We start from the raw sequence: 24,927 nt of genomic DNA, 5'->3' as shown, positions 1-24,927 counted from the left end.
GAACTTGGTGCAAATAAAAACAATCATTGTGTGGTGTCATTTTAAACAGTTGTTCTGATGAATAATTTAAAAATCTGACAACTGATTCTAGGGCTGTCTAAAGCTCAGGAATAACCTGAGAGCAACTGATATTATCATGTAAGGTAAGTAAAGGATTGCATTTGAGAAGACCTATATTTGAATTTAAAGTCCTTAAAGTCAGAGCAACCCACACTTTATAATCCCATGGTTAAATCAGCTATATCCTCTCTCTAAATAGTTCAGTTTAATTGGCCAGAAGGGGAGTCTGGGCTGAGTAATCTTCAGAAAACTGCTGTCTGGGTGGTGCAGAGTTACAGGCCACAAATACAGAAACCTAATATTAAGATGAAAAGCCTGTCTGTGTATGAGGTGAAGTTATTTTCAAAGACAATATATCTGTGCACATCTGCTAACTTTAAATGGTCTCCATTTTAAGTCTTCTGTATATTTTCATTTGTTTAATCATATATTATATATTATATTTTAATTAATTATTTTAATACGAACAGTATATGCATCTAGACAAACAGGAGGTCTCAAGAGAGTAAATAGGCTAGTTATATATTTTAAAATTTCTATCAAACCTCAATTTGAACATGCAGCAGAAATTAAAATGTTTTGTGTGTTACTGTAATGGGTATTTGTATGCACTACCACTGTGACCATATTCCCCATATAAATAATGGGTTGAGATTTAGAGTTATTTTTTTTTTTTTTACATTTTGTGGCAGAGGAGGACGCATCCAAAGGACCTCTCTCATACCTCAAACGATTCTATGGAAAAAAGCAGCATGCCAACTCGTGTATCAAAGGCTACAATTACTTATTATTTATTAAACCAGTGCGTAATTACGCTAAACGCATAACAATAGACTGCATAGAGTTCACATCATCCTTGCTCCTGCATGATGGATTATGAACAGAAGAGTCATGTCCCATATTTACTACCCAGTGTTTTTGAAAGTATTGCTGCGTTCACAGGCTATGGGGGTAAATACATAGACTGTAAATAACATATAGCGAAAATGATCAATAAAGTAATAATAAAGAAGCATCGAAAGTTCTCTAAATTATGTCTAGTTTTGATAGTTGGTTTTCTGATCCACCGCAAAAACGTTGTGAGTGATGCATTTATTTCAAATTTCCAAGACAGCTGAGCTACCGACCACTACATGTAAAATAATACTTGCAAACTACAAATGAACTTTAAAAAAAATCATTCATTTACTTGAAAATATAACAGTATTATTGTTTTAAACTTTCATCCCTCACCTTTAATTACACGGACAATATGTTGTTATTTGATACAAAACTACAGCACAAGGGAAAACTGTCGGAATATGTCATATACATGTTTCCTTTTATCACCTGAACGCATCAACGCCAAAGCGCGGTGGCTATCATAAGTGATTGACTAACATAATTGACCAATCAGCGTGGCCTCTGAAACAATATTAGCGAATCATCGGAGGCGAGTGATTCTATTGTCCAATCACATTCAAGGGGGCAGATTCCAAATTTGTTGTGGGCTCCTGGCGGAAGATGGAAGATGAATGAAGCGTCTAGCTAGCTATTAGCTGGCACAATCGCCACAGCATATAAACTAGTATTAAGATGCAGGAAAAATATAATACAGAATAATAAAGACCCATTTGGAGCCGAGTCTGCCTGGTGGGTTCTGTTTGCTGGGCACATAAGCTAAGCCGGAGTTGATTCGGGAGTAGCTTGCTAACAACAAACGTTAGCATGCACTGGAGGTGGATGCTGCACTGAAACTGACAGCAGTAGAACTGACAACACACAACATCGTGAGGTTAAGTAATATGAAGAAACATATTTTCAGTTGCGAACGTAATTGGGTTGGCTAATCGGACACGCATTTATGATATAGAAACGTTAGCGACTTTGGCTAAATGCTGAATGTTGCCTTAGCTAGTAATCAGCTGGCTCTGCTGCAAGATTTACTTATTGACTTATGTTAGTTATTTTTTTTTAGTGTGTAAGAACTAATGATGTGCTCCAAAAGGTTAACTCTGTCTTAGAAATATTGGTTAATCTGTAAATTTGCCTGGTTTCTGTAAGGTTATTGGTAATTGCCATCTAGCTGCACATTTACTATGACACTAGCCTTGCACTGTTCGTCCCAGTTCCTAAAATATGTTGTTTATTTAAGTGATGAAGAAGGATATCATGCTTCAACCCATTTTGTTTTGTCCCTCATCCAGGCTGAGGCAACAGTGTCACCATGTATTCAAGCCCCAACATAAAGCCCAGCTGCAACAGCAGCAGCATCACTGAACTACTGGGTGCCCTGTGTGAATGCAGCCTCTCTGGGGTGTCATGGAAGCGCCGTGCCCTGGGAGGAGTCTCCAGAGAGAGTTTCCGCAGAGCTCTAAAGAAGCGTGCCTATGGTGCCCTGCTTTCTAAGCTATTTCAAGATGGCACCAAAGCGTCTGCCTCAGGGCCAAGTGCCATGGCTAATACACCACCCAGAAACAAAGTCCTGATGATATGTTTTGACTTGCGGGTGGCAGGGTGCCGAGAGGAAGCAGAAAGGCTGGAAGAGCAGCTGGAGAAGCTGACAGAGGGAGCATCTTCTGGTCTGAAGGAGGTAGACTCAGTCCTGGAGCTCCTGGTGCATCTAGCTGGCTCTGCACCTCCACCCCCGACCTCTTTCAGCAGGGACTACATGAGACGAGATAGGCCTGTGCTGCGCCGGCCTCAACCCTGGAGCTACCAGAGTGAGGAGCTGCAGAGGCTAGAGGCGCGGGCATGGGGACTAGTGTGCGGGGAGGAATGGGGGACTTTGGAGAGTCTGTGTGGAACTCAAAGATTGATGGATGGCCCTCCAGGCACAGGGCTACTCACTCTGAGGACTAAAATGGATGTGGAAGAAAGATTTGAGAAGGAGACCAGGCTGACACTGTTTGGAGCACTGCAGCACACTCGTACCTCAGACATAGACATAAGACTGGACCTGCCTCCTGTTCCTAGTAATATTGATGTAACTGGGCTGGCTATCAGGGTATGAGGCTATCGCTTAGTCTAGTTTCAATCATTTAGTTTATTTTGACTTGTTTCATCATCATGCTGGTTGTTTCTGTGCAGGTCCCTAACTCTTTAGATCAGTCTGAGGATGAGGGTTTCCAGTCATCGTCCAATCTGACCCCAGACTCTCAGTCAGAGCCCAGCCCCAGTCCAGAGCTTGATTTATGGGAGGCCCTCCGGACGTTTGAGCCTGGAAAGCGGCGCTGCTGGGAGTCTGTTGGATGGTATGTCACATGTCGGTTGTTCTGTAGAAAGATTGAAATCATGAAATGAATGTTTTACCTTGAACTGACATATAATTGGACATTCTTGTTTTAAAACTTGTCCACAGTGTAACAATATATTGGAGGAGCCTGCTTATATTTATGTTTTCAGGTTTACGCCATCTTTGTGTTAATACAGCACCAAATTCCACTCTGCTTCTCCCATTAGCCCACCAGGGAAAAGAGAGTCTCTCTATCTAACAGAAGGAGGCAGGGAGGCATTTGACAAGCTTTATCAACTATGGGAGGGGGAGATTAGGGTGGTCAGCACTTGTACACCCTCTCCTGTCCTCCCACTGCCCCTAGACTCTCAGACACAACTAGTCTCTGACCTCCTCAACATGTTGATCGGAGTGGCATCCACGACCTTCCCTCTCAACCAGGTGCGTTTCATCTGTAAATTGATTTGTTTTTTTAGGGGTCTGTCAGACTAAGGTGATAAAAGCACTGTGGCAGCATACAATTATTTAAAAAGCACACAGAGAGAAGAATCAATTTATTATTTGTGTGATTATAAAAAACCCAGTAGACTGATAAAAGTATATTCCTACAAAAAAGTGACAGTGTCAAGGAAACAAAACATTTGCCTGACCTTGTACATAAAAACATTAGAAAATAAATTATATTATTCCTAATGCTGAAAACAAAACCACAGGAGAGCTTTTCTGTTGGTTTATTGGTTCCTATTAAGTTTTTATATCTGCAGAAGATTAGAGTTATTTTTTACAATGTAAATTGAATCCTAATTATCTTGTTTACTCTCTTAGCCCCTTATGTTCTTGGTCTAACTGACTTTTATCATGACATGTCAGCTGATACAGGAGATTAACACAACCTTGAACACCTGTACAGTCTAATATAAACTAGTACTTTTATACTTTTCTGAAGCTTATAATGTGAGACTCTCTTGAAGGTATTTTTTGAATATATGGTTTGTGGTGGTATTTCACTAAATTGCAAAAATATTGTTTATGTTATTGTTGTGCCTCTCCCAAATGAGTGCTGTCCAGGAACACTGTATCTCATAAAACAGCCATAGGAAGGCTAACATAACAAACACCTGACTATGTAATGCAATCTAATCTAATAACACCACAAACCATACTTTCATAAGTCACCATGGAGGTGACTCTATGACAGTCTCAACAAAATTCAATATTACAAGCTTTATAGCTGCAGGGCTATTTTATTGGAATTGGATGTTATTAGTCTGTACTGTTATACGTTGTATTTTGCCCACCATGTGTAAATATGTAATCTCCTTCCCAGAGTGTTCAGTTTGATGTCAGACCTGGTGTTTGCGTGTCAGGAGCCTCTGCAGAGAGTGTGTCTCGTCTCTTGGGAGAGCTGGCCCAATATGGCACCTACTACTTGAGGCTTAGTCGCTTTTCTTTACAGAATGCTGACAAGAAGGGTCTGGTCTTCCAGGTACGTTTTTATAATCATCATTAATTCCATTTAGGCTGCACAATTTGCCTCTCCCTTTGCCATTTGTATTCTATGTGGGACAGTTATTGTTTTTACCAATTTTGTTGCCGTCAGTTCAATTTAATTCAATTTCTCAAGGGCCAATTTGAAGCAAATGAGTTTGCAAAGACAAAAACACATAAATAATCCATTCAAACATAAAAAACTTAAAAAATGAAAATTTAAATATAATGTAAGAGATGAAATACACATGGCTAAAAGGCAGTGGCTGACAATATCAGAGGCACATCATTTCAAAAAGTGCATTTAGGAATCTATAAACAAGGAACACTGACTATTTCATTGGCTTTATATAAACATACATAATGAGATTAAATATATTGTTTGCCTCATTAAGGCTTTTACAGGTGGTCTGAGGAAGTACCTGCATTACTACAGAGCTTGTGTTCTCAGCACGCCACATACCCTCAGCCTCCTGACTATCGGCTTCCTCCTCCGCAAAGTGGGCCGGCAGCTCAGGTGAGGTTGAACTCATTTCCTGGGGGCGTTGGCTGACATCTAGTATTCATTTTACTCTTTGAAACCTCACACTTACCTTTTTGACACAACAGTCTTGTTTCATCAGAGAGGACCCTAATGCAAATATCATCAGATCAAAAATCATTGCTTTCTTTTAATCTAAGGTACCTGTCAGAACTCTGCTGTGTAGATGGGCCTCTGGGTGCAGGCCAGGCTACCTTCCCTGTGGTGAGTACTCTTTCATCTGCAAACTGCAATATGTCATCAATCATGGCTGTGTTTAGCCTATCAGATGGGATGTCAGCTCTGTGCCATGTGGCTCTCCTCAGGGTGTTAAATTGCTGTCCTACCTGTACAACGAAGCACAGAATAACTGCAGCAACGAGAACTATCCGGTCCTGCTGTCGCTGCTGAAGAGCAGCTGTGAACCCTATACACGGTCAGTTACTGCACTCTTTATACAGACGTGTGTTCAATACATGATGATATAACCCAAGGACATGACTTTAGTTCACAGATATGTAGTGCTTTCTCTATTGATTTTTTTTCTCCAGGGGTCTGTCATGTCAGGATTGTGCCTGACTGTTTTTATTGCGCTTCACTTAGGTTTGTGTCTGACTGGGTGTATAGCGGTGTTTTTCGGGATGTTTATGGAGAATTCATGATACAAGTAAATGAAGATTACCTCAGCTTCAGAGGTGAGATGACACACACGCACACAAATATCATGCTGTTCCATAAACACTTTGGTTTCAGTCAGCAGGTTCTGAAAATGAAAACCCTGCCAGACAGATTGTCTAGCAGAAAAAAATAGATTTCATTACAGCCTTTATTGCCTAGTTGGATTTGTCCTTGTGTCTATAAAGGATGTCATGAAGTTATTGGATGATAATCAGCAGGAAACAGAATCAGCTACTGTACCACAGCTGTGGGGACCTGAGCCATCTCTGCTCAGTGAGCCACAGGGACAAACACAAATGAATAATATTTCATCTTTGCAGTTGCTACACCGTGCTGGCTAAAACGAAACTTTTTTTAAAAAAAATGTATCAAATGTTTCTTACAAATTCCCTTGTAATTGCCCATGACAAATCTGGACTAGCTGAATAAATTAGTTTAAGTCCAATTAATGAGTTGGCTCCTAAAGGAGAGCAGAAGAGTGGAGTCGAGGCAGAGGAGACGAGGCTAGCACGGCAGATTAATACACAGGGCTCCACAGGAACCGGTTGATTCACTTTGTGTATGTTGCTTATGTTGCTTTGCTCATGCTGCTCTTCAATGCCATGTCCTATTTTATCTCTATAATAGTTTGTTATTGTCAAGACAAGATTGTAGAATTCTTATGACTACAGTTTGATATAAATTCAGTTAGGAAATATAAAAATGAGGTCCGAGTCCTGTGAAGAAAAATAAAATACAGCTGGCTGAATCAGCGGTGCACAGGTGCATGACATGACAATAGGATAATAGTTTAATTTTCTACTTATAAAATCAATTACATTTTAGATCTTGTGTTTGGATTGTTGTTTAGAAATGAAGAAAATAAGATGTGCATGAATTAGGAAATTGCTTATAAATCAGTTATTTTGGATTAAATTGCTATAGAGTCGTCTTGGTGACATCTTATCCCCTAAACGAGTATACACGATAACCACTTCATTTTGACAGCACTCCATAAATATGGTTTTATATGAATCATTATAGCCTGTCCAAATATTGTATGTCATGCAACACCCCATTCAAGGTCAGACCATCACCTCGGCTTTGTCTGGCTGAGAGGTTCATTTGCTCATCGGCTACACCTCATCAACTCCTGCGCTGAACCTATGCACTTCTCGCTCCTGCTTTTTGGAGGACACACAAATGTCATTGTTCTCCTCGAAGTCCGTCGGCCAGGAAAGCAATCAGTAGCTCTGCTTTCTTGGCAAGCCGCAGGCTTTCTGTAAAGAGCTCTGGAAGCTCAGTGCATTCATGTTCTCTTTTGCTTTTTGCTTAGGATCACTGAGCTAAGCGCTAACAATTTCCAAGTGTTAATTCAAGCAGCCAGAGTTTTGCTATGCCCTGTAAGTCATACTAATAAGGAAAAGTTTTTATGCCCAATGCAGGCTGAGTATTATTCTGCCACTATTACTTTCTGTACTGTAGTTATGAGAGTGTTGTCCTGTTATCAGAGGAATAATGGACATGTATAACTGCTTGGTCTAAATTGTATGACAGCATGTAATGGGACTCTTTGATTTTTTTTCAGACAAACACTTCTGGGTTCAAGGCTACACTCTACACACAAAAGATGTGGAGGATTGTGTGCCCATCTTCCTGAGACACATCGCCAATGACGTGTATGTCTGCGGAAAGACCATCAACCTCCTCAAAATCTGCTGCCCACAGGTTTGTTTTGCACATTTAACAAATCCATAGATGCATATAGGATAGGGGATTTATGCAGCTGAACGTAGAATAAAATATTGCTACATATAACCTAAATTGTATTCTTAATTTATTCAGTACAAAGATAATTTTGACTGTTGTTTGCAGTGAATACATTTAAGCATATAAAATGTTAATCCTTAAGATTACCCTACCATATTAGATTTCTTTTTCCTGCTGTTAAGATCCATTAAATGTATTTGCTTTAGTGATGCACTGATCAGCTCTGACATCCGCAAAATCCACAATTATCCACCTGCCAACTACTTCACTGCAATGATTCTATCCATTTGGAAATCCATACTACCCGCAAGGGATTGGACAAATAATCAATATTCAGACATATAGGGACACAGTCTCCTGCAAAACATTATCAATACATCATTTATTGCAGACATTTGAACTCTGAGCATTTCTGCTTTCTGTCACTTCAAACTTTCCAATTTTCAAATATATTTATCAAGATATATTATAGATCTTGCGGTACATTTTATATCTCAGAATTGCCTGTATAATGATGGCATTGGTATTTTGCGCTGAATAATGTCATATTGTTCTCATGAGTTACCATGTGAGTCTCAGCTCTACCTCCTCCCCAGCAACTGTATAAAGTGCTATGAATATAAGAGTAATTTTTGATTGTGAATGGACCCTGAACCAGCATGATGGCAGTTAACTCTGCATGCCAGGTCAATGCTCAGCTTCAGCGTTGCAAGTTTTTAAATAATGAAATTATAATTTTCTCATTCTCTGTAGTTCGCCTGCCAATGCACGTGCACATTATGTTTTTCATGACTCGACCTCACTGACCTAAACCACAGGGCTCATGCACCTAACTAATTGGTATTCTGTAACTACTGTGTGTCTGTACTCATTTCCATTTGTGGTCTCTTAAACTGCAAGGTGTCTGTGAACACATGGGAAATTATGAGTTGAAAAAATGTAAATTTGAAGAGATGATTGCTAATAATAACTAATAAGTAACTGCTTTCAAGTCAGTTTGATATAGCTAGTGTGACAGCCCAAAAAATAAGTGAAATACATTAATGCTTTACTATACTGGTTTATTTTTTGATGTAGCTGTACAAATGAGTTACACTTATTAAGTGTATGATCCTAAACTGATCTGGTATATGGACTCATTTAATATGCTACGTGGAATCAACAGCTACTTTGTTATACTCATGGGCAACACCTCCATGGTAATGCAGCAAAGTGTTTTTTTTCTGTGTGAGCAGTTATCTCTGGAATAATCTACCTATGAACAGGAACTGTGCTGCATACAGTATTTTAAATCAAACCTAAATAATGGTTAAAATCTACTCAGACATGTTCTTGTGAAATATGTTTTTTTTTACTTGAGGAACTCTAAGTCATTTATAGTGTTTATCTGTTCATGATTGTTAGGACAAAGGCTTTTTTTCCTTTCTTTGATTGTAATTCTGCTGTGTATGAAGTGTTTTATCCATTTGTCAATTTGAAGTTGAGTTGGGAGTACGGGTGCAAATTAGCTGCTGAGGTAACCCCGGCACATGTACAATGATGTTATTAAACTGTCAGTGTTGATTAATGTGCAATGTCCCCTACAAATAAACAAATAAATAAAATAAATAATACATTTCTGGCAGACTAGACACTGCAAGCAACATTGCTCTTCTCCACGGGTGACTGTGCATGTTTTGCTATGAAAGGAACTTCAGGGTCTATGTTAAAACACTTGATGTCACCCAAAAGAGACAGTAATTTGGATTATCGGGATTATGGAATTAAATTGCATTGTATGCGGTATTAAAAAGTCTTAAATTTAACTCTGCAGAAACCCTGCTCTGGTAATAATTTTGTAATGAACTGTTTTCACAGCACTACATCTGTTGGTCGGAGCTGCCGATGCCTCGCATTGCTGTCACCTTCTCTCTGCAGGAGGTGGAGGAGATTGAGAGGGACTGTGCAGTGTACCGTGGACGCATGGAGAGGATTGCTAAGCATAGCGCCATCAGCAGGGAGGAGCAAGTATGGAGACACTTACACACTAATACTGTTCCAAGTAATGGCATCTTACATTTCTGTAATGTATCTTTCATTATTTTTTCATGAATTTATTTCTGACAAGAGCATTGGTCAAATGAACATGAAGATATGAGAATGTGTTGCATATGGAGCTAATGTGTGTAGACGTGGCAGTCAACATGGTGTATTACCTTAATAAAGACACTGTTATGTTTCTGCTAGCTGACCGTAATGGATTTTTAGAAATCAAGGTACTTTAGGGAGACCTGAAATTTTACAGTATGATGAGTCATTTCACAGGTATTTCCCTTAAGATATAGAGATCATGTTTTACATAACATGATCGATGATTGTGACGCTGCACCTCAAGTACTGAGAATTTCAGCAGCAAGTCATTTAAAATGATGAAGGTGAAGTCTGAAGCTTGCAGGCTGCATGATTCAGTGTAACACCCTGCTTTGTATGGCCCATATCGTGTGCGCTGCTGGCTATAGCGACTGTACAGGTGGGGGAGGAAAGGTGAGCTACAGGGCAGACGGATAGATCTTTGTTAATGATGGTTTCTTGTCTGTCTATTGTTAGGCCCTGAGAACAGAGCAGGCACGCCAGGAGCTGATCAATCAGGTCAGAGAGTCAGCAGCCAAAACCCTGGAGAGCATCCGCGGTTAGTGTTGCACTCAAACACACACACTTACACACTGCAAGTATAATTTTATGTGCTCGATATACATGCACATCCACCATCCCACTGAGTATACCCTTAACAAATGGCTCAGCTTTATGTATAACCTACACTCGCTTGTTGACTCTTGACTACAAGCGTTTCCTTCAGCCCCATTGATTCCTCTCAGGAGAGCAGCAGAGATGCACAGGGGCAATTGCAGTGAGGAATGCTTTGAACGACTTGAGTACTACGGCTTCTGCAATCTAATCATTGCTCGCACAGTTTAGCAAACTCCTCATATAATTTATTACTTCAAACATCTGTGGTAAAGTTTGGGGTTGGGGGCTAGGAGGTGTGTCTGTCCCGATGCTTTCTCTGCTCCTCTGTGTTTTCATATTCAAGCATGTTTGTGCGAGGCAGATGGTGATGGTGTTTTGTGTGTGAGTGCCTGTGTGAAAGAGACAGAGCTGTTAGGTACTTTTCGGTGTAGGGGGTTAAGCAGCCTACTGTTATCTCCCTTGCCTCCTGTAGGGCGCCAGGTGTCACAACGTCTGGCTGAGGAGGCCAAGAAGAGGGAGCGTTTTGACGAGCTGAAGCAGCACCTGGAGCAGGAGCAAGAGGTAGTGTGTGTGTCTGTGTGTGTCTGTGTGTGTGTGTGTGTGTGTGTGTGTGTGTGTTAAACAAACTTGTGTGTAAGTAATAGATTTAAAACTGTACTTGAGTGAGAATGTAAGATGATGAGTAAATGAATATAAAAGAGTATAAAAAGATGGTGTGTTAGAGGAAAAGAGAATAAAAAAATGTTTCTTATATTTTGATAGTAATCATTTAAGAAATGTATGATAGAAAGAAGTAAATACTTCACTCATTGCCTGTGTGACCAGTTTTTGAAGGCTATCCAATTGTGTGTGTGTGTGTGTGTGTGTGTGGCACCAGTGGCGAAGTGCAGCCAAGAAGAAGCAGGAGGAGGATGACTTCAGCTTTGCCAGAGAGCTGAGGGACAGAGAGAAGAGACTACAAGCCCTGGAAGAGCAACTGGAACAGAGAGCCAGGTCTGGCTGCTGTTATAGCCACTAATAGAGATGTTAATGTTTTATTGATAATTAATTATTTATATTAACTGACTATGGGACATCAGTTCAGTGGAGATAAATGTAGCATAGCAGCATGAACAAATGTAATGCAAGCATGGTGTAAAGGGTTCTCCGTATGATGACCAAAACTTATTGTAGCTTGATGATATGTTCAGGTCAAAGTTCATCAAAGCTGAAGTAAGGACCCAACCAGTTCACCTTGGCTTCTTGTAATATTCCCCCTTGCTGTATTACCCTTTGCAAAGATTTAGATATCTAATTATTTCAAATGTGCTGTCATTCGTGAAAATTAGGCTTTCATTGAGAAAAACAAGGATTTCATATTTTACAGCCCTCGACTGATTAATCAGTTATGCATGATAAACATTGATGGAGACTGGCTAAGAAATTTGTTCAGAAGCCTGAAAGCACATATACACACAGAGGCATATGGCAGGCCAATACGCTTATCAGTCCTCCATAAGCTCATGCACTTGAAAGCACAAGTATGAAGAACATTGATTGCTGGATGATTTGTACTCGCATTTAAATATAAATTATTCAGTATTTAAATAAGCCATACTATTTGTAGTATGTCATCGAATATCAGACTTGACTGCTAAAATTGTATCAGTCATACAATGCGTTTAGGAAGATAAGCAGCGTGTTGGAATATTTTGCCATCCTTATCTTTGTATATATTAATTAATATTAATTTGAAGCTAATTAGAGTTAAGCTACCCAGTGGCTGAATGGCCTGGTGGACAAAGGGACAATCTCATTATTAAGAGATGCAGGGTATTCCACAAGGATATGGAGTAGCCAGCCAATGGGAAAAAGTATGTTGGCCGTAAAAGCCCAATTTGGTAGCCTCTGGCACATTCTAATGACACTACTCCATCATATACACTGATCGTAATTATTGCATATTTTAATGAATTTGCCTGCCTGATTGTAAACATGTAGTGAATTATTGTAAAGAAGAATTAAGCTTCTTGTGCTTTCTAGCCCACGCAAACTTAAATAACTATCGATTTTTAAATCCACACCTATTCCTGACTGATCAGTACTTTTGTACTTAAGAATCATAAGACCATATTTATTATTTCACTGAACAGTTCATCAAGAGATGCCACAATGATGGTTAATGTATTGTTCCGGTCTTATTCAACAAAAATAAACGTTATTTAAGGGGCAACATGTTTTTAATCCTGTGATTTATCTAGTAAATGTATTCATTTTAAATTAGATTACTTATAAAATAAACCTATGCCTAAACTCTAAAACAAAGCACACGGTCACTTGACTCAAATAATGTGTGTGAGTGTACAGAATCCACTCTAGTCAACTTCTGGTCACCTTCGTCTTCATTATATTTAATTATATATTGCAGAGAGGTCTGTAAAATTGATCAGTGGCAAAATATAAAAAGGCGTTCTTGGACATTCTGAACTGTGAAATTACAGTTATGGTGTGAAGCTGAGGCATAGCCTATATTTTCCTTATATCTTCCTAACGTAGCCTGTTACTTTGTCACCATTGCATGTTTTAGTGTTTTTTTCAATGCATATTAGAGAAGGCTCTGCTGTATAATGCGCACTGTAAATGACGATAATTCATTCATTAAGCCTTTAAATGTTTGAGTGGTGTATATGGAAAACACTTTCAGTTGACTTTTTACTGTGCAATCAAGTTGCTGGCACCAGTGTTTCCTGAAGTAGCCTGTCATGAATATTATAAAGTAGCTGGCTGGACTTAAATGAGTAGTCAGCTGTCTGGATGGCAGCCAGTGCCTATAGAAACCACAGGGGTGTGGTACATTAGATTCTTAATGGCTATATCTTCAGTCTGTACATGCATTGCACTTAACTCTTTGTCAGTTGCACATTGTTACTTGTAAGTTTCTTTAGATAAAAACCCACCGCTAAATTACTGACCCATGTGTTACTACACTCAAATTGTAGGAAGGAGCTGATCGCTCAGTACAGCCATCTGTCAGAGGAAGCAGCTCGCAGAGAGAGACGGGCCATGTGGAGGGTGCAGCGAATGAGACTGGATGATGCTCGTGCTCAGTTCTTCAAACATGACATGCAGCAGATGCAGGTTTGTAATAAATGATATAAGAATACACACAGAGGACAAGGTAAATATGAATGTTTATTATTTTGGTTGGTTGGTTGTAAGGTTTTTTTAACCAAAGCTGTTGTGATTTCTTATCAGGCAATATTAGAGAAATACCCCTGTGGCCAGAAGAGACCTCCCATTGACATATTGCCAACACAACAGGCTGCACTACAATCAACAGCGGTATGACAGCACACTGGTTCTTGAAAATAAATCCCCATTTTTCCATTTAATTATATACTTCTAAAGTCTGTGCCTACACATATTCAAATTAGTAACTTCTCTTAACAGGAAACTCTCATTCAGGGGTCGTCTGAACAGCAGCCAGCGGAGACTCAAGAATGTGAAGCTGCATCACCACCACATGACCCGTCTTCCCCTACCCTCAACCCCCTTGCTGTAGACCCCGCATTAATTTCTGAAGACATTGACATCAACGACTTCCTCGCCAAGTCACCGAATCCTGACAGTCAGCACATGGACGCAGCCCTACAAGAGATTGGCTCTGACCTACCTGAGGCCTGTCTGTCAACACAGCTTGTAGACTATGACTTCAGTGCCCCCTTTAGTCCACTTGAAGGTATCACTGGTCAAGCCTCAGTTCAGCCCAGACCACGCTGGGGACTTGCAGTTCAGCCTGACTTGATCCAAAACCATCCGTCTTTTTCTCACATCCCCATTGGAGAGAATATGTCTCAAATCCAGGAGAGTTTCCCAAAGGCCAGCCTCTTTGGTCAAGCTTCCAAATCCAGCTTTTCTCTAGGCCAGTACATCCCAGACGAACCCCAAAAAACATTGAAAGCCAGTGTTAATGGACAGCCCTCTCAAGCCTCAGTTCCAGTAGTAGACGGGAGTGGCTCGAAGACAGAAACAGGGATTTTGGAGAGTAAAGTAGAGGCAAATATGGATAAGAATAAACCTGCTGAGCCTATAAAAGAACATGTTCCTTCTACCACACCAGAGCAAGGCGACATGGGTGATGGTGCTCACAAAGTAGTGACAGATCTTTCTGACGGTGGTGGGGTTGAAACACTAATGGTAAACACTCAAGACCACAACTTAGATGCTCAAGCTAAAGTTGAGATTGTTTCTTCATCCATTAATGTTGGACAGTATGTACCAGAGGCACCACTACCAACCTCTAACATCCACGATCACGTGTCAGATTCACACATCAAGATTGGAGAATATGTTTCAGAAGTTGATGCTCCTCTACCTTCCACCAGTGTTCACGGTCACTCGTCTGATGCTCACATTAAAGTTGGAGAAAACGTTTCAGAATTTGTTGCTCCTCTTCCAACTCAGAATGTCCATGGTCATGCCTCAGATTCCCACATTAAAATTGGTGAAAATGTTTCAGATATTGTTGCCCTTCTACCCTCCCCCAGCATTCATGGTCACACATCAGATGCCCACATCAAAGTAGGGGAAAATGTTTCCGATGTTGTTGTACAACTTCCTGTTCCCAGTATCCACGGTCACTCCTCTGATGCTAATATAAAACTGGGCGAGTTTGTGTCCAACATACCTGAAGCAAAACTTCGCTGGAGTAAGCATGGGCATGCCTCAGATTGCATTCTTCAACTAGGGTGTGTGGTGTCAGGAACTGAACCAGCTTTGGCCCCTTTACCTGGAAGCTCTTATGGTCATTCCTCAGACTCTAAGTTAGGTGTTGGATGTGTGGTTTCAGGACAGGAATTGAAGCATTCTCCTCTTCCCGGCAGCACCCATGGCCATTCCTCAGACTCAAGTTTAGGCGTTGGATGTGTAGTGTCCAAAACCGATCTACTTCCATCACCGCTACCAGGCAGCATCTACGGCCACTCTTCTGATTCAACACTGGGGGTGGGATGTGTGGTGTTGGGGATGGAGCCACAACAAACTGCGCTGCTAGGCGGCGGTTACGGCCACTCATCAGATTCTTCACTTGGAGTTGGATGTGTGGTGAAGGGGATAAGCAAAGGAGATCAACATAAAACAGAGGACAGTGAAGCAAGTAAAGGTAATGAACAATATTAATTAACTCACAAATACAGAGAGCAGTTGTGAGGCACTATGCAGTACCGTTTAGTAAGCTCAAAATCCTGTAAGATGTCGTTGTCTTTGATGCGAATGTAGTCCAAGTCAGTAAACAATCTTAACATGATATTTGCATGTACACTTACCACTGTTTTGTTGTGCAGTAGTGTACTGAGTGTGCTTTGGATTAAATTATAGATTTTGAAAGATTGATATGGTAGCTTTTTGATCTGACCTATTAGTGTTAAGAATAGTGCCTAACAAATTAAGGTGTCACCTGAAAAGTAATTGTTCTACATCTCTCCAGGTCCCAAGTCCGAGAGCACTGGTGAGCAGCTAGTTGAGGCCACAGGGTCCTGGGCAGCTGGCTTTGGTTTGTCCCCTGGAGAAAAGTCAGAGCAGGAGTATCTATATGCTTTGTCTTGCCAGTACCAGGTGGAACACTATGAAGACTGCTACAACCTTATGGGTCAGTTGACAGCATGTTGAGTGCTAAGAGTAATGTTTTGTGGGTTTTTTTTTGTTTAGCACATACTGTGTATATATATGTGGGCAATGTAATGTTCAATATAGAAGCATTTTTAAATAAGGACACAACTCAACAATGGTGGCTAGATGGATTTTTTTGTGTCATTTCACAGGCATCTACACTTCATGATAAGGGGTTTCCACTAGCATAACAATAATAACAGACATGACTACTAATCAGTACTAAAACAGAGCCCTAGGTTTAAAAAATAGGAGACCCAAAAGAAAACCTTGAGGAACTCCAAATTTAAATTCTGATTTAAAAGGACGGATACATATATATGAAGCTGTATGTTAATTATTGACAACTCATTTCACAGTACAGCCAAACCAAAATTGTGTTTGAATCAAAAATGAAATAAATAAAAATCATTTGAACATAAATTGAATTAAGTGGAAAAATGTAATCTCTCAAAATTGATGCTGTTGTTCCCGCCCTGTATGTCATTATTAAACAAAAATAAGAATTCTTCTGCTTTTTCTGGATTTTGGCAGAGAACCAAAAGCAGAGCTTAACCTCTTTATTCATATTTATAAAACAAGCTGTAATAAAACAGGCTTATGGGCCTGATCCTCTGACAGCAGACTCCAGTTTCATTTTTGTTTTAATGACGAATAGGAGCATAAGTGGTCAGGGGTGAGGGTTGTACAGTATATGCAGCCTGTTTGATCCTTCATGCCTCTGAAATGACTTCATTAGAAAGGAAATGTCTTCTGAAACACACCAAATCACCAAATCCAATTGTAAAGAAATGCAAATGCTACACCACATGTTCGGGATGATGCATATACAGAGGCTGTTAAAATGTACTTCCTCAGCAGGCTGGGAGGTTGCATTAAAAGCAGTGATATTTCATAAGGGTAATAAGTCTGGTTTATGTTTGGGGGGGATGCATCATGGCTCGTTGAAATAATATCCTGTCTTCCTCACTCTGTGTTTGCACTTCAGTCATGCTACTATTATTCATGCCTTCTTCCAGGGTCTCCATGAAATCAAACAGAATCTATTCAGCTGAGAACAACTACCACACCACTGTTCAAAGTCAGGAGCCCTGATTATGTATGGGGCGTTACTATAAATACAGAGGGTGGACAAAATAACTGGAACAGCTTATAATACGATGCTGCTTGATTCAATCATAACATTTTCTTCATAGTTTCTTCATCCCCATCTATGTATAATTACTCTTAAAATAAATCTTTCTAATTGTTTTGCATTATCCATTCTAGCAAAAATATTACATTGATATACCACACCTACCATTGTTTCTTTGCACCATCTATACTATACATTTTCTAGAAGTGTGATATGTATTCAGTGACACATCTATCATCTTCATTTGACACAGCTTCGTCTCCAGAGTGTCAGCTGCTGAAGCAGGTAACTCGTGGCCCCTGGGGCCTTCCTATGGACCCCACACTGCGCAGACCCACAGACACCACTGCTGTCCAGCTCAGCGAGATGGTTTCACTGCCAGTTCTGATAAAAAACTCTGTCACTACGCCGCTCATCACACAGTGAGTATCTGACTAAAGGAAAGCTGTGAGAGGGAAGGTTTGTTTTGTCACATTTTGAAGCATATTAGTCATCTGCGACATGAAGCCAAATAATACATTTAGGAGAAATTGCAGGTGTGAGGTTTTCCACTGATCTCTAGTAATTTTTTTCTTCTATTTCAGGCCACTTAAATTGTAGTTGAGTTCATATTGTACTCTGGGGGAATAATTTAAATTCTTATTACCTTCCATCTTTGTGGGATGATTTTTTTTGTTTGAACTTCCATCAGAACTCTAGACAAACTTGTCAGTCTTTACCTACAATGTTTTTGCACACTATGCAGTTTAGCCTTTGTGTGTAAAGAAATGGCTTTCTCATCCCTTTCTGCACACGGAGGGGGTGCAGTATATGTGGCGCTGGAATTCATAGCTCAAAATTTTTATTAACACATTTTTATCCCATGCTTAGACAGCGCAGTGGAGTTTGCCAAAGAGTTTCAACTCTATTTTTATCTCTTCGCTGCTGACTTTTCAGTTAAAGAGAACCTTCCCTAAATCCCACTGTTATATAAACGTGAATTGCTCAGGAATAATTTAAGGTAATGGAATGGAGGTAGTCGTCCAAAAAGTGAAAAAAAACACCAGTATATTTCCCCAAGCTTTCTCCAGAGCGAATGTCTATCATCCCTGGAACCTGTTTGAAACTTGCAAGTCAGCATCATATTCAGTCCTGATTCTTGCGTCAAAACTTTTCTCTCCTTATCTTGGTCACTCTCCTCCACCTTCTCATCCACAGTGTATCCTTGGTGAATAAGGCAGTGGTGGACTACTTCTTTGTGGAGCTAGGGGTGGAAAGACACTTTGAGGCACTGCGCCACTTCCTGCTGATGGAGGATGGCGAGTTCGCACAGTCCCTCAGCGATCTATTGTTTGAAAAGGTGACGCTCTTTCTTTAGTTTTAGCATTCTCAGGGAAGATAAATGAGGAGATTTTGGAACAAATGCCCCCTATCTCCCCTTAAATTAAATACTTTTCAAACAATATCTTTTTTTTCTGATGCATTCAGTGTATTTATTTGGTATTGAGCTTTTAGCATGTGCAGCCCATCTGAGATCAAGTACGCTTAACCTTATAAACTCATTGTATAAATATCGGTGTGTCCTGGGTATACAGAGGTAGTTTTAAAATGCATGTGCACCATTTGGAGGAGTGCAGATTTCAATAGAAAGTCATGCAAATCTCATGCCCTTTGTAAGGGTTCACATTTTCTTCTGCAGAATGTAATTTAGTATTCCAGAGCCTGTGTGCATTCTGGTTATATCTTTCATAGATTCTCACAAAAGGACTGCTGCTCTGACATGTACAAGCAAAGCGTATTTAGCGTATTTAAATCTACTATAAACAATATGTTATATGTCTGATGCGAGAGGTCTTAGACGTTCTGACAAACCCGCTTTCGACTATCAGTCTGACTCTGCAGTCCCTCTCATCTCTGTGAGCATGTACTGTAAGTGCATTTTAAGTTATTGACTGGTTTTACGCCCTGCATTTTAATTGCTTATACCCAACTTGCACTGCGTTTTTTAGTCAAAACACTGAAAAATACTGTTTGCTATCAGCACCAAATGGCACACAGACAAGGTCAGTGACTAGCTGGTCAGTCAGATATTTCCCTCAGGAGATGGTGGAGAGAAAAACAGAGCTAAAAGCAGAGTGAATGTTCGATTTAGTTTGTCAGGTAGATACTAACAGAATCTAAATCAGTGCTGATGTTGCTCTGTATCTGCTGGATGTGTAAAGAACCAATCGCTGTATCATAACATTCACCCATCAACTTTATACATGATAATATGTTATTGTGATGTACAGCTTGTTGTGCTGTCTCCAAATGGTAAAAAAAAGTCACCTAATGCAGATTTAGGTATATTCAACACACTAAAAGTATTTTAAATCTGATTTCTCCATGTGGCTGTTTTGATGTGTCATTTTCAGCTTCCTAGACTGTTTATCATGTCAAACCCAAGCTTCTCAATGTGAAATAATCACTTATTAGCACACCTTCATCAGGAAAGGGAAGTAATGAGCAACCTGTAGTGTTTATTTGGAATGAAAAACTAAAAAGGCAACTACAGGTGTGGAGGTACAGGAAGGCTGTGTTATCCATTTTTAACCCATGTCTCATCCATGCAGCTGGGCAGTGGCCAGACTCCCGGTGAGCTGCTGACCCCTCTGGTCCTGAACTCCATCCTCAGTAAAGCCCTGCAGTACAGCTTACATGGGGACACCCCCTTGGCTGGCAACTTCACCTTCGCCCTGCGCTTCCTGCCAGAGACTTTCCATCCTCACGCCCCCGATTCTCTCAACTGTCTGGAGCTACGATACAAGGTGAGTCAGTGTGTTTTACTGGAGTGAGTAACAGAGTGTATGAGCTTGCACAGGTGTGCTTGTCAAACAGTGAGTGGCAGCTTGAATGTGACAACCTGTCATGTTTTGACAAACTGCTCTGGCGGTTCAAAATGAGCTTATCACACACTTAAAAGGTTGAACATCGTAGATTGATTGGAGTTGAGCCTTTCGGATGACATGCATGGAGACTAATGCTGCACACATTGTCCTCTCCTCTTGTTCCCTCCTGTGTTCTTCGTGACTCTTCCCTTTCCTGCTGAATCTCCATCTTGTACCCTTCTTCAATCTCCCCTCTCCTTCTGCCCCATCTTTATCTTTCTCTCCCCATATATCTTTTCTCTGTTCCTCTTCCGTTTCTACCCCCCCCACCTCTCACCACTCTGTCTTCCCTTTGCAATCCTCTCACCTCCTTTATCAACGCCTCTGCACTCACACCTTACTCCCTTCCCCTCCCATTGCCTCATCCGTCACTCTCCTTTTACCTGTTTTTCCCAACTCTTGTTCCACTTCCCTTCGCCCTCTTTTCACACTCATTCTCACACGCTTACACACTGGTGTTTCTTTTACTTTTCTTTCTTTTCTTTTTTTCTTTTTTCTTTGCTTTGGTGTCTCCTTCCATGTTGTGTCATCTCCCAGGTGGACTGGCCGTTGAACATCATCATCACAGACAGCTGCATGAACAAGTACAACCGTCTGTTCTCGTTCCTGTTGCAACTCAAACACATGGTGTGGAGCCTCCGTGATGTCTGGTTCCACCTCAAGAGAACAGGTGAAAAGACTCTGACTCCACCTTCCCTCACTGTTTATAAAATATTCATAGAGGGGAATGTTGCGATTCCTTTATGTTTTATTTATACAAAGCACATCTTGTGCCAGTGGGATGTGTTGTGCTTCAGAGGGTTAGATAGTATTGATCAGTGCAAGCATGTGGGCAGACTACATAAATGGATATCCTGATGAGAGAAAAAACAGTATTAAAGGGATAGTTCAGATTTTTTTGAATTACACCACAGATCAACTGTTTGGGTCAGAAAGTAAGTGTTTGGCTGGTGTAGGAGGTTCTATGGTTCAGAAAATGTAGTGCTAAAGAAAAGGTCTGTTGAGAATATTCAAACCCTTGACCTGATATTGATTTTTTTTTTTTTAAAGCAAACTTTTATTTTGGTTGCTAAAATATTTTTTGCTGCTGGCCCCGTCCACAGCAGTACAGTGCTGCTTAGCTTCTGTGCTGGTACCTCTGCCTGCTTCTCCAAATTGGAAGTGTGCCGACCCCCATCCACTATAATACACTGACTATGGATAAGTACCTCATACAACCCGGTTTTGAAAAATATGCTCTATCCCTTTAAGGTATTAGAAGGATGTAAAATTTGGTGATTCTATTATTAATATGGAAATGTGTACGGTTACTTAACACAGGAGTCAGTATGCTTTTGTTGGATTATAAGCAGGACTAACACGACTCTACTCAAAGTAAATAACAAAACTTTACCAATGTCTGCCCGAATAACTGTTGCTTCAACTACCTGTCATTTTCAGTAATGATTCATGTGCATTGAGTTTTGTCTAAAAATACATTTTAAAAAGCCTGTCAGAATTTCCCAGGGCCTCAAAATTGAGCTCCAGTTTTTTTTGTTTTTTTTTGTCAGACCAATAAAAAAAATGAAGCCCAAGTTATTGATTTAACTGTCCGATAATACAGAGAAGCAGCAGATCCTCTGATTTGACAGAGGCAGATGTTTGCATACTGATTAGTGTTCACATGTTTGTTCCTCTTAGCGCTGGTGAAAGGTGCAGGTCGCTCGGTGCAGTTCCATCAGCTGCAGCTCTACCGGCACGAGATGCAGCACTTTGTCAAGGTAATACAGGGATACATCGCCAATCAGATCCTGCAAGTGTCCTGGAGTGAATTCACAGCCAAGCTTGCGACCGCCAGCGACCTGGATGCCATCCACCGAACACACGCAGACTACCTCAACAGAGCCATCTTCAGGTGAGGGCTGGAACTAAATATAAAAAAAACACTACAGCATTTCATTTAAATATTCACCTTCCTAACTGAATTTGTTGGTGAATTTGGTGAATTAAAATGCAATAAATTAAAATTGTGTGACTGTTCTCTATGAACATATATTATAATCCATATTTTATCCAGTTTTTAAAATAAAATTATCTGCATGTAGGAAATCTGTTCTGACACATGCAGAAGCTCCACTTTTTCGTGTCTATGTTGAACTGAAACCACAGCATCTGAACAAAAAATGTCTAGTTAACATATCCCATTTCCTTTGGGTTCATTCAGGCTCAGTTACAGTTTTTAGGTTTGTGTTGGACTAAAACTCTCAAACCCCTCATACAAATAGATGAAACTCAGCTTTTCCCACCTGTTAAAAAGACAGATGTGCTTTCGTCCAATCAGCAATGATCCTTGTCATAGCAGGTTCCGTTAGGAGTTAATGTCGTTGTGTTTTTATTAATGTCGTTGTTTTTCTTTTTGCCGTGGTCGTTTGCCCTTCAGGGCCACCGTAGTATATAGATTGCCAAAATCTCAGTTAAACAATCAGGATTTCCACCAAAATGTGGAAAAATATTTGGGAGCAAAGTCATTTCTTCAGACTCTGCACGGCCACAGCAAGTTGAAGTGGCCCATTCTGCACCCATAATTTCATATAAAATTAATCCTACCTCCTCGTAACAAGTTAATTTAAATTCCAGCTGAATCTGAGACTACATTTGAACCCGATGAATGATTTAGTCTCATTAGGAGAAGATGTCAGTATCACACTTTTCTGTGTAGAATTTCAGCTCGTCTGAAGTCACTTCAAGGTTCCTTGTCATTATTCTTTAACTTTACACTCTCCTGCACTCTCGCCTCCCCAGGGGTTTGCTGACAGAGAAAGCGGCTCCGGTCATGAACATCATCCACAGCATCTTCAGCCTGATCCTGAAGTTCCGTGCCCAGCTGATCGCACAGCCCTGGGACAGCCATCAGGGGGAGGCAGTGCACCCCAGCTTCATTGCCATGCAGCAGTCGTACAATACCTTCAAGTATTACTCTCACTTCCTTTTCAAAGGTGAGGACTTAAAGTAGGGTTTCACGTCCAATATAATGAGAAGTCACAGTTTGGCCACATTCATCTACATTTAAATTCTGTGAAGCCGTTCAGATCCTTACTCAGATTTTTACTGTTTGATACACAGATAAAAATGACTCAGTTGTCGCTAAGTTTAACAATTATAAAGGCAAAGTAGGTGTGATAAGAGATACCACTTAACTTTCAATCATTAAGTGAAAAACAAAGCAACAGTAATAACAATATAAATTGCAGGAATAAAAAGAAAAAGGCAATGAAGAGCCTAGATAATCCGACACTTTCACTGAAGTTCTTGTATATTTTTCACTCATTTTTATGAAACTACTGCCAAATATTACAAAGGTTTAAAATGTAGGGATCGATTTTTTTTTTCTTGTTTCTGTTTAAACATATCAAATCTGTAATTGTAAGGTTTTTTATTTAGTGGTTGTGGCAGATTCTTAGAAATAAATTGAGAGAGAAAAGAAAGGATATCCGTGCTGAACTTTATGTGAGGTTCACTGAAAAGTAAAGGATCTGGTTATAGAGTAGAGGTAATGACTTCAGAAAAAAGTCAAAAATGCTAGACTTACCATCCAGGTGGAGAAATATTATGCTAAGTGGGCAAATTACATCGTCTTCATTAAAGCACCGTGAGACCTCTGCATATATGATGAGACATCAGCTCAAATCCCTGAGAACACGTGACACTCAATAACCCCCTCATCTGCCACTGGAGTATTTTCTCTACGTGCCGTGTTTACTAACTTACTTATTTATCATTCATTTGAATTTTGTTTTTGTCAGTCTCAGTGGCGTCGCACTCCTCAGCCATATAATTGTGTGACCTTGTTTCTATCCCACGTGCCCTGTCTCTTCCAGCTCTTACACTGTCATATGATGCATCTGATGTGTTGTTGTGCTCTGTTTGAAAGAAAAACAAATACTACTGAGACTACTACTGAAAAGAAAATGGTCAAGAATGTTAAACCAAAAAGGATAGATTTTAAAACACATGAAAAAGTCTGGTTCTGAGGATTTTCATCAGTGTTTACTGTTTGAAGATTATAGATATATTATTAGATGAACAATGTTGAACTTGTTTCTATATGTCAGTATTGTTTTTTATTTGCTTGAGTGGGGGGAAACAAAGAATTAACAAATGTCTCCCTTTTCTTCTCTCAGTGGTGACCAAGCTGGTGAACAGAGGCTACCAGCCTCATTTAGAGGATTTCCTTCTTCGCATCAACTTCAACAACTACTACAAAGACTCCTGAGCTGCTGTGTGTAGTGTGTGTGAGCTAAGTGTCATGATTTCCCAGGTGTCCCATGAACCATAGTATATCACCTTTATGTGTTTACAAGGCAGGAGGCAGATGGTCAGACATACATAATAATAAACCAGTCTACATGTCAATGTCCAAAATCCATTTCAAACTCCACCTGTGCTTTATTTAGGGGATGTCATCTTGCATCAGTGTGCAGGATATAAACTACAGCTGTGGTCTTGGTTCAAGAGACTCTGCCTCTAAAATTGTATGCTGCCAAAGTTCGTGATTGAGATGAAGCCAATGCCTGAAGTTATGTCTCCCATGCTCAGGTGTGCCTCCAACCATGTAGATTTTAAGCGCTAGCCCATGGGTTGCATAAAAATGAAGTGTTAAATATCTGTAAATATAAGAGGAAGATGCTTTGCTTAATAAATGTTTAAATGAAATGCTTGACCTCAAAGTTATTGAGTTTTTTTTGCTGTAAAGAAAACACAACATTTACATGAGTAAGAAAGAAATGACTGATATTTATTAAACATTGCATGTTAACATTGGATT

At 40.1% G+C, this 24,927-nt stretch overlaps 1 protein-coding gene across 3 annotated transcripts; it reads left to right on the top strand.

Moving 5' to 3' along the window:
• The first annotated feature begins 1,578 nt into the window (after positions 1 to 1,578).
• tubgcp6 (tubulin, gamma complex associated protein 6) lies at positions 1,579 to 24,798 on the top strand. Of its 3 annotated transcripts, none has more exons than XM_053318790.1 (25): positions 1,579 to 1,692; positions 2,247 to 3,046; positions 3,130 to 3,293; positions 3,502 to 3,715; positions 4,602 to 4,760; positions 5,158 to 5,279; positions 5,444 to 5,507; positions 5,609 to 5,718; positions 5,886 to 5,977; positions 7,528 to 7,667; positions 9,567 to 9,716; positions 10,296 to 10,377; positions 10,909 to 10,997; positions 11,314 to 11,429; positions 13,415 to 13,553; positions 13,671 to 13,757; positions 13,866 to 15,576; positions 15,901 to 16,062; positions 17,471 to 17,639; positions 18,415 to 18,556; positions 19,809 to 20,003; positions 20,661 to 20,793; positions 21,804 to 22,017; positions 22,905 to 23,098; positions 24,284 to 24,798. In XM_053318790.1, exons 2-25 carry the CDS (start codon positions 2,267 to 2,269, stop codon positions 24,373 to 24,375), a joined length of 5,520 nt encoding a protein of 1,839 aa, XP_053174765.1. In that variant the 5' UTR covers positions 1,579 to 1,692; positions 2,247 to 2,266; the 3' UTR covers positions 24,376 to 24,798. The 3 variants fall into 3 exon arrangements, with proteins under 3 accessions (XP_053174765.1, XP_053174764.1, XP_053174763.1); XM_053318789.1 differs by having other exon boundaries at positions 1,579 to 1,829; XM_053318788.1 differs by having other exon boundaries at positions 1,579 to 1,834.
• The last annotated feature ends 129 nt before the right edge of the window (positions 24,799 to 24,927 follow it).

This window comes from Scomber japonicus, chromosome 5 (genome assembly GCF_027409825.1).
Source record: "Scomber japonicus isolate fScoJap1 chromosome 5, fScoJap1.pri, whole genome shotgun sequence".
NCBI classification, from domain to species: domain Eukaryota; kingdom Metazoa; phylum Chordata; class Actinopteri; order Scombriformes; family Scombridae; genus Scomber; species Scomber japonicus.
This window is presented reverse-complemented; position numbering and strand designations above follow the sequence as displayed.

Coding starts and splice junctions, on each gene's coding strand:
- tubgcp6 (XM_053318790.1), top strand. CDS start 2,267: ATGTATTCAAGCCCCAACATAAAGCCCAGCTGCAACAGCAGCAGCATC. Junction 4,761..5,157: donor AGAAGGGTCTGGTCTTCCAG/GTACGTTTTTAT, acceptor TGCCTCATTAAG/GCTTTTACAGGTGGTCTGAG. Junction 13,758..13,865: donor CTGCACTACAATCAACAGCG/GTATGACAGCAC, acceptor TTCTCTTAACAG/GAAACTCTCATTCAGGGGTC.